The 9,381-nt window shown below is 57.8% G+C and overlaps 1 protein-coding gene across 2 annotated transcripts; it reads left to right on the top strand.

Moving 5' to 3' along the window:
* Positions 1-6,294: 6,294 nt before the first annotated feature.
* Ppdpf (pancreatic progenitor cell differentiation and proliferation factor) lies at positions 6,295-7,525 on the top strand. Of its 2 annotated transcripts, XM_047540706.1 has the most exons (5): positions 6,295-6,448; positions 6,665-6,743; positions 6,839-6,916; positions 7,005-7,101; positions 7,181-7,525. In XM_047540706.1, the coding sequence occupies exons 2-5, from the start codon at positions 6,689-6,691 to the stop codon at positions 7,293-7,295; spliced, it is 345 nt and encodes a 114-aa protein (XP_047396662.1). In that variant the 5' UTR covers positions 6,295-6,448; positions 6,665-6,688; the 3' UTR covers positions 7,296-7,525. The 2 variants fall into 2 exon arrangements, with proteins under 2 accessions (XP_047396662.1, XP_047396661.1); XM_047540705.1 differs by having other exon boundaries at positions 6,332-6,743.
* Positions 7,526-9,381: the final 1,856 nt, after the last annotated feature.

The following is a 9,381-nucleotide window of genomic DNA, read 5'->3' as shown; positions in this document are numbered from 1 at the left end:
TGCAGATGCCACTCCCCGAGCACTTGTGGGCAAGGACGGGTCCCCTCTGTGACAGCACAGCACCTGTGCGGTCCCTCTGGGGCTCCACTCACCCACGCTGACTGTGGTTTCCCTCTCCAGCAGCACACTTCTGCACTGCTGCAGTTCTTGGCAATTCCTACCATTGGGGAAGAGCCACGTCTTCAGCAACCCTTACCTCCAACCATGGGTTTAAAAATCAACCAGAGATCTCACCACACTGTTAGAAGGCAATCCAACTAAAACACAAAGGCTCTGAATAAAGGCTTCTCCAAAGAAGACACGCGAGTGACCAATAAGCACCTGAAGAGATGCTGGACATCTTTAGTCCCCGGGGAAACACAGATCCAACCTCAGTGAGACACAGCCTCCCGCCACCAAGATGGCCCTAAGGGGACCCAGGCAGACAGCAAGCGCTGGCAGAGGTGTGGCAAGCCAAAGCCCTCCCACCCAGTGCAGCCCGGTGGACACACTGGGCAATTCCACAAAGAGCAGCACAGCCCAGCGATTCCTCTCCTGGGCAGAGACCCAGAAGAGCTGAAAACCAGCACCTGAACACCACCGTGAACATGGGGTGTTCACTGCAGCCAGAGGCGGAAAGTTCGGGGGGTCTGAGAGGTGAGCAGACTGGGGTGCTGCAGAATGGGGCATGGCCAGCCTGAGGGAGAAAGGGACCTCCCCCCACAGGACCCCAGGGAACCCGACCCAAGCAGCCAGGTAGGGCAGGCCTGGCCCTGTGATTCCATCGACCTGGAACGTCCAGCGGTGACTCTAGAGACTGAAGCAGAGTGGCTGCCCGGGCTGAGCAGGGCAGGCAAGAGGGCTGCCTCCAGCATGCTTCCTTTTGGGGCGATAAAATGCTTTGACGGAGGTGATGGTTGCCCCTCACGGAGAGTGAGTGCATGATGGTGAAGCTGAACTGCTCAATCCTGGAGGCTGAGACAGGAGGATCGCAAGTTCAAGGCCAGCCTCAGCAACTAAGCAAGATCCTGTCTCAAAAAATAAAACAGGGCTGTTGATATGGCTCAGTGGTAGAGTGCCCTGGGTCCATCTCCATTACCCCCACCTAAAGTGAAAAAGCACAAGTTCTTTATATTCTTATTTTTAAAAGTCATTATAGCATTCTAGTTTATTCGTCTCGCACTTAAATTTAGAATCTGCTTGTCTGTATCTTTCAGACTCCTGGTTGCAATTCTGGGTGGTCCTATCATGTCCAGAGACTAACTTGGTGAGGATCACCGTGCTTGCCTGGAGCCCACCCCCTTGTCTGCAGCCCACCGACATGTCTGTCTCTGTGCTCACGTCTCCTTGGATTTCTGTGTCCTATGGCTTACAAAGGTGTGGCACCCTGGATCTTGCTGACCTCGTGTTGATCCAGGTGGCTTTTCCCAGGCTCCGTTGGGGTCTCTGTCATCATGAAGAGGCTGGTCAGCAGTCCATTTCCAAACTCTGTGCCTTGTGTTTTCCTTGCTGTACTTGCTGTTGGTAACAGAGGCAAGCATGGACCACGTTCCCCTGCTTCTGGGAAAGGAGAACGCTGGCTGTCAATGCTCCTCTTGCTCCTGAAGATGTTCTTTGCTGTCCCTGCTTTGCCCCGAGTGTCTATCACGATGGAGGTTGAATTCCATCCAATGCTGACTCTCCATTACTTGATAGAAGAGGGTGAGTAACTGCTTATTAACTGTCATTTATGACACCTGCTGTTAGAGTCTCTGTCGAGTCATCTAGTGTTAGCATCGGTTGGCTGTTGCTTCCTGTGTGTACTGAGGTCTCCCTAGTTCTTTTATGCTGAGCGATTTTGGATTCTGTCCTGAAGTTCAGTGATTCTGGTGAACAAGCCCTCCTTGGCTTGCTGAACCCAGAGTGCTAAATTCCTGTTTCTGCAAGTTCACCATGCACTCTGGTCGTCACCCATCTTTTATTACATGATTCATTTTTTTTAATCTTTTTTATTTGTTCTAATAGTTATACATGGCAGTAGAATGTATTTATGCATTTTGATTAATCATACATAAATGGAGTGTGATTTCTCATTTTTCTGATTGTACATATTGCAGTATCACATCGGTCATGCAGTCATGCATGTGCATGAGGTTTTAACGTCTGTTTCACTCTGCTATCCTTCTTCCCCTATACCCCCGCCCTTCCCTTCACTCTGCTCTACCTAAACTAAAATAACTATTCTTCTCTAATGCCACCCCCGCTTATGTATTAGCAACGTGATTCACTCTTGATCAAGCAAGTTCATCAAAAGCCTACCACCTGGCTGATTGTGTCTTAGCCACTGAGCCCCGGGTGACGAAGATGCAGTTTCTGCCCCACAGATCTTGCTTAGCCAGCAAGTGAGCACAGTAGACTGTTTCCAGTAGTGAGAGTATACCAACCGGGATAATATCTAACTTTTGCTGAGCACCTACTGTGTGCCAGGTACTCATCTGAGCATTTGCGGGGTGCGTCCTCACGTCAAAATAGTCCTGTGACTCTGTACTCCCCACTTTACAGACAAGGAACTGAAGGGCAGAGAGGCTGCTGCTCCGGACCTCATACAAGTGCCTCCTGCATTGTGCACTCACAAAGCATTACTCACTCATCTCACCTTCTCCTGCAAAGAGAAGGTACCAGCCCTGCCAGAGTCACTAAGGACACAGCCTTCCCATCCCTGGAGGAAGAGAAGCGGCCAGCCACTGAGATCACAGTGAACACTCTGTCTTTCAGAAGTGGCTGTAGCTCTGAGGGCTCTAGCCCTGGCTGCAGGCGTGGCAGAGCTCAACCTGGGGGGAAATGCAGGTGACAGCAACAGCTCCCAGCTGCTGAGCAATCCCTGTGCCGGCAGGTGCCTCCATGGCCCCATCCCAGAGAGGCCGAGGCTCTGGAGTGGCAGGCAGCAACTGTGTTGGGCCAGCTATGCCACTTCCTCCCCAGCTCAGGCATCCCACTGATGCCACCCCACCCACGTCCAGAAACAACTGGGCTGGTCAGCCTCCAGCAGTGGGTGTGTGACAGTCCCCCATCCCACATACTTCTGTCCCCATTTCCTCATAGCTAGCGGCTCAGGCACATGTTCGTTCCTTGCTGCTGTATCTGACCCAGTGCCAGCCCACCTAGTACAGCCCTGCAGACCCTGAGTACCCAAAACACCCCCCATGCCCAGTGCTGGAGACACACGGACTTTTCCCAAGTTTGGCCTTCCCACCTGGTGTGGGTCTCCTCTACCCATGAACATGGTCACCTGAGAAGACGGCTCAGAGAGCCAGCTGCTAACAAAATCCCACTGCCCAACAGGCAGAACAGGTCCAGCCCAGGCCTATGGGCCCATGCCTGGGACAGGCCAGGGAATGTCCTCAGTAGGACGGGGCACTGGACCAGCCTCAGAAGCAATGAGAACAGTGCAGTGCCACCCTACCCTCCTGCCATGCAGCCTCTGTGGAGGGGTCCTTCTCCACCCTAACCAGCATGTGACAGGGCCACCATCCAGCACCCTGGCTTGCTCTGGGCAGGGGTCTCAGAGTCCGCACCTTCTGGGTAGCTTGTACTTCTCCATTTTAAAGAAAAAAGTGTCCTGAAGCCAGGTGAGTGCCTGCAGTGCCCGCACCAGGAAGTTCCTTGAGGCGGGAGGATGCTTGAGGCCAGACTGGGCAACCCAGCGGCCAAAAGCAGAGGCCAGGAACAGGTGGGGGGAAGGGAGGGAGGAAGAAAGAAGAAACCCTCCGTTCAGTCTCCATTGCCGAAGCTGGGCATGGTCAGTGGGGGGCCCCACCGTCTGCTCCTCCACTCAAGATCTTCCCCATGGATAGGCACACCTGGCCAGCAGAGTACAAAGCTATGGTCAGCAGTACCTCCCAGCCCTTTGCACCCCAAACTCCATCTCAGTCTCTGCCCCAAACAGAACACTCCATAGGAGGAGACCTTGCCAGGAGGTGGCCTCAGCATCTCTGCAGGGTCCCAGACCCAGACTATCACAGACCAACCCCAGGGGCACAGCTGGCCCTGCCCCCAACTCCAGAGGATGGGTCCAGGAGTTCTTCCCAGTGTCCACACCTGGCACTCCTCTGCACCCAGTGAGGGCCAGCGTCACGTAGTCTGAGGTGGCTGAGGAAGGGTCTGGCCAGCCAGAATTGCAAGGTCAGTGTGAACAGGACCCACCCTAGTCAGAGTTCGTTAGTTGGGTGGGCACGGTTCCTGCTCTTGGCACTCAGGACCTGGAGGGAAGTGCTGCCTCAGCACCAGGGCAGTGGTGCTCCAGGTGGCAAGACCAGCATGTTCAAGGTCTGGTGGCAGGAGGAACATTGGTCTGGGGGTGTGGGGAGGTTGGAACCAGGCCCTGCCTCCTGTTGGGTGCAGAGCTTCAGGGCGCAAAGCTAGCACCCTCAGCAGCTTCTAGGAGTGGGCGTGTGTGGTTCATGGCCTATCCTGGCCTGTCCTGGGGCTCCCTATCTGCTCCCCAGTAGTACGAGGCTGTCCTACCTCTGGTCTCCCTGTGTAGGCTCACACCCTCACAGCTGGAGGATGTGGGGGAGAAGGTGGGCCGGGCAGAGACTTCCAGCTCACCCTCTGCTGAGGGGCCTGAGGTCCCTTCTCCAACCTCAAGACACCTTGGTGCCCCTATCTCTCATCACGGAAAAGAGCACAGGGCTGCCCTGGGACACACCTGTCTCTAGTTTGGCACAGGATGCTATTTTTCCTTCCATCTCTGGGAACCCACTGTGCAGTTAAGGAGCACAGCCGGACGTTAACACCAGGCATTTGTGTGAGAGCAACTACCTCCAGTGGACACAAGATAAGGATTCTCTGAGGCCCTGTGCTGTCAGGTCCAGGGCAGGCTTCTCTGGGCAGCCTCTCCATCCTTGGACCCTCAAGCCACAGGAAACACCCCATGCTCCAGGACCACTTGGCCAGGTCATGGGAATCCAGAGAAGGCCAGTCTGTCAGAGACTGCACACAAGCAACTGCAAAAAGTCCTGTCCCCACAGTGTCACCCAGATGACCAATCTGCCCTATGAGTGGCACTCAGAAGCCCCGCCCCCTCTCCTACCCCCTCCAGGCTCTGGTCTCCTGGCTGTTGCCCACCACCAGCCAGCACCATGCCTCGGGGTACCTACCCCATGCTTCTCCCTCTTCTGGGAAGGGCCAGTTGCCCCACCCACCGTCCTCAGGTATCAACCTGACCTGACCATCCACTGGGAGGGATGGTCCACCCACCGCTGGGCTCCATCCACTGGGAGGCACAGAGCAGGTCCAAACAGACTGGAACAAGGAACAAAGGGGAAGGTGTAGGGTCCCAGCAGAACCTCTCTGTGTCCTCGGGGATCAAGGAGTGTCTCCAGGCCCCCCCAGGGTCCTCATCTAGCTCTGGGTCTTCTCCAAGCATTAAGGCTTCAGGCACAGGAATGGTGCCCAGGACAGAGTTGGCACACTGCCCTCCCAGCCACCACTGGAATCCCAGAATCAAAACCACTGGACAGACCCACTATGGGGTCCTCCTGAGTCCCACCCCTCCCCAGACCCTCTCAGCCTCCAGGAAGGCTCCACTGTCTGTATGGCTGCCCCTCCCGGGCAGAGAGAAGCTGGGGCTTTGGGTGCCTGCAGGAAGGACTGGGAAGGCCAAGGCTGGCTGGTTAGTCCCCAGGGTCCCAGGTACCTGAGGGAACTTCCCTAGTTTCCTCCAAACAGAGCCTATGCCTCCAGCTACTGGAGGTTGCCCCAAACAGAAAATCTCTACTCACACCCACCCAAATAAGCCTCCCCTCCACTGCGCCCTCCACTTCCTTTCTCTGCTGCCACCTGGCCCCACCTGCGACTGGATGTAGGTTGGGTCTGGGGTACCCGTCGGGTCGCAGGCTCAAGAGCAGCCATGGCAGCCCTAGAAGGGAAAAGCTGGAGGACTTCAAGTACTTCTGGGTACCACGCAGTGGGCACAGCTGGGGAGACAGAAGCGGAAGCAGGGACACGCGCGAGCAAATGCCCACTATGTCCCGAGCGAGAGAGAGGGCAGATACCAGTCCTAGTACTCGGGCAGGGCGTCCTTTAACCACTCCAGTCCCAGGCCAGGCCGGAACGAGTCCCCGGACCGCTCCAGGCAGAGGGCGCTGGAATTGGCCTCCGCAGTCCAGCTATGGCTGTCCAGCTACGGCAGGCGGGGCTGGGGCGGGGTCAACCGGGCTGGGTGGGGCCTTGGGGCGAGGCCTACCGGGATGGGTGGGGCTGGTCAGGACGGAGGTGCGGGCGGGCCTTGCTGTGGGCGGGGAGGGGCTAACAGGACGGGGCGGGGCCTGTGAGAGTCCCCGCCCCATAGCGCTCCGCGCGTGCGCACCTCGCGCGCGGGGGAGGAGCGGCCTCCCGCGGCCTCCTCTGCAGATGGGCTCCGCGGCCTAGTTCTCGGGCGCCGCCACCCGTGACCGCGCGCCGGGGGCCGCGAGGGGTCGCCGCCGAGGTACGGGCGCGTGGGTGGCGGTGGGCGCGGGTCCCGGGGCGGGCTGGGCGGCGCCGCGGGCTCTTGCGCCCGGGACGGCGGAGCACAAAGCGCCTTTGTTCGGCCGCGCGCCGGCTGGGGCTGGTTGGAGCTGCCCGGAAGCAGCCGGGCGCGGGCGGGACGACGCGGCCCAAGGAGCGCTCGTGGGCGCCGTGACCAGGGCCGCGCCCCGCGCAGGTCTCCACCAGCCCACGGCGAAGCATGGCAGCCATCCCCTCCAGCGGCTCGCTCGTGGCCACCCACGACTACTACCGGCGTAAGTAGCCCCTTGCCGACCCCCGCCCCACGGAGCCCAGCACTGCCCCGTGCTGCCGGTGAAGCCCCTGTTACTGACCCGCCTCCCCTCCCCAGGCCGCCTGGGCTCCGCGTCCAGCAACAGCTCCTGCGGAAGTGTGGAGTACCCTGGGGAGGCCATCCCCCAGCACCCGGGTGAGAGCAGGTCCAGCCCCCCAGCCAGGCGGAACGCGGGGAGGGGTCCTGTCCTGGGCGGGCTCGTCACCCACTCTGCTTCTCTTAGGTCTCCCCAAGGCCGACCCGGGTCACTGGTGGGCCAGCTTCTTCTTCGGGAAGTCCACTCTTCCGTTCATGGCCACAGTGTTGGAATCCCCAGAACAGTAAGTCCACCTTGGCGGGGTGGGAGGGCAGCAGAAACAAAGCCAGCTGCTGACACATTTACCACCTGCTCTCCTCCAGCGCGGAATCCACCCAGGCCTCCACCGGTATGGTCACCCGTCGCCTGGCTCCAGAAACCACAAGGAAGCAGCCTGTCAGCCAGCCCAGCCAGGCCAGCACTGGGCCTCCATCCTGACCTGGTGGCCCACTGATGGGGACTTCCAAGGTGCTAGGTCGAATCCTGCCCACTTCAACGGGTAGGCCAAGTGGGCTGCAGCAAGCAGAGACCAGCTGGGTTCTTCAACATGGAGATGGCAGGCACCGGGCAAGAGACCCCTCCTCTCCAAACCACAACAGGCTTTCCTGACCCCCATAACTGTGCCTTGCTCCAAGCAGAAAATAAACTCCAAACAGTGGGCAGCCCCAGTGGTGTGTCCGAGGGTTTCTGAGTCTCTCCTGGCCTCCCTGTTAGTGGCTACTCCTGTTCCAGACCTTCCTGGGGGCCTTCCTCAGGGCCCTCATAGTGAGGCCCCATCTCAGGTCTGGTGAGACCACCCAAGGGGGTGGTTGCCTTTGCTGCAGAATGGCAGGTGGTCCTGGAGCTGGACAAGGAGAATTCCAGGGCAGTCACTGTGGCCCCTGGGGGAGGCTGGGCTTCTGGCCATGTGTCTGGGAGCCCTTGGCTGGAGGAACTCGATGTCCCATAAAGGGAAGTGGAAGACCTTGACAAGGCCATCCCTCGATGCCAGGGAGGGTGGTGGCGCAGACAGGACTGAGACCGGCCCTCTCGGTTGCCTTCTGTAGGGGTGTTGTCACCCAACCCTCGCAATGCCCGGGACAGGCTGAAGACTAGGCGCCGCACGCATCGGGGGTGGACATTCCTGCCACAGGTAGCCTAGTGTACTCAGTGGACAGAAGAGTGAGGCAGAGTAACTGAAAGCCAGCAGGGGTAAAGAGGCCCCCACAGGTAGGGAGCAGAGCTGTGATGGACTCAGCAGGCCTTCCTGCCCCTTACACTGTAAGTAGCTCAGGAGTCCACGGAAGCTCAGTGGTCTGTGGTCCCTGACAGCTGAGCCTCCCTCCTGCCTTCCCCCAGGAGTCCAGCCGCCTATAGTGTGGATGCAACTTCATCCAGACTCCCAGGTCAGGCAACCAGTGCTGGACCCCGTGAGGGCTCCTTCCTTCTCTGGATGGATCCAGAAGAGGGAGGCTATTCCGAAGAGTAGCCTGACCCCCACACTGACTTCTAGCTGCGGTATCTGGTCAAGGCCCTCAGAGCTGGTGGTGGCAACTGTAGAAACCCACCACAAGTTTCACCTCTGAAAACCTGTAAAATGGACAGGTTAGCAAGAGAAAAGCATGTATGTAGAATTGTACAATACGAGTTGTACATGATATAGGATCCTGAAGAGTGAAGACCCCAAAGACTAATCTGGACATTATTGTCCTGAAATGATTACCTGAAGTACTGATATCAAACTCATTTTTTTTGGATCAAGATATCTGCATAGACTTCACTGGCTGAATGTTCCTGATCTGAAGTCCCAGGTGCTCAGGATCAAAGCTCTGAGCTCCAGCTCAGTACAGGGCAGGACGTCCACCCCATGAGGTCCTCAGGGGAGGCGGCCAGAGAGTGATGCCCTGGGTTCTGCAGCCTGCTGCCCCTGTCCTCTCAGTCTTGTGGGAGCTGTGTTTGCTGCAGAAGTCCCATGTGGGGTCTTCCTAAGAAGTGGCAAGGATCAAACAGGGCAGGGCAGGGAGTGTTGTCCAGTGGGAGTGCAGTCTGTCCGCTCTCGGAGGTGCTGGCTTCCCCCACAGCTGGCTTCTGCATGCTGATGGGGTTCAGGGAATCAGGAAGAGACTGTGATGAGAGCAGCTCAAGGCCCAGCAAGCCTAGAGATTTTCCTCCTCGGGCCTGCAGTACCTTCAGGTGGCACCTGGCAGGCCTTCTGGTCTGCTACTGGGCTGTCACCAAGGTGTTCCACACGAGTCAGGATTTTTCTCAAGTCCCTCCCACGTCACCCAGCTACAACTTCCAGAGCTTCAGGAAATTTAGTGATTTCTAGCTAAAAACTTGGAAATTGGAAATGCTGGTGTGGAGAGTGGTAGCCAGATACTGGAGAAAACTATTCAGGATGCAGCTGGATAGCAGGATCAAGAGAACACTGGGACATGATGAACAGGGTCACAAAGCTGCCTTAGGAAGCCAAGCCCTGGACCTGTCCCTGTAGCCCAGGGGTGTAGGTGTGGGTCCTCGTCCCAGTCTCCCTAATCACCTCAGT

This window comes from Sciurus carolinensis, chromosome 2, assembly GCF_902686445.1.
Source record: "Sciurus carolinensis chromosome 2, mSciCar1.2, whole genome shotgun sequence".
Classification (NCBI taxonomy): Eukaryota; Metazoa; Chordata; class Mammalia; order Rodentia; family Sciuridae; genus Sciurus; species Sciurus carolinensis.
This window is presented reverse-complemented; position numbering and strand designations above follow the sequence as displayed.

Excerpts from the sequence above, each read along its gene's own strand:
- Ppdpf (XM_047540706.1), top strand. The coding sequence starts at position 6,689 with ATGGCAGCCATCCCCTCCAGCGGCTCGCTCGTGGCCACCCACGACTAC. Across the intron at positions 6,744-6,838 it reads CACCCACGACTACTACCGGC|GCCGCCTGGGCTCCGCGTCC; the intron begins GTAAGTAGCCCC and ends TCCCCTCCCCAG. Across the intron at positions 6,917-7,004 it reads GGCCATCCCCCAGCACCCGG|GTCTCCCCAAGGCCGACCCG; the intron begins GTGAGAGCAGGT and ends TGCTTCTCTTAG.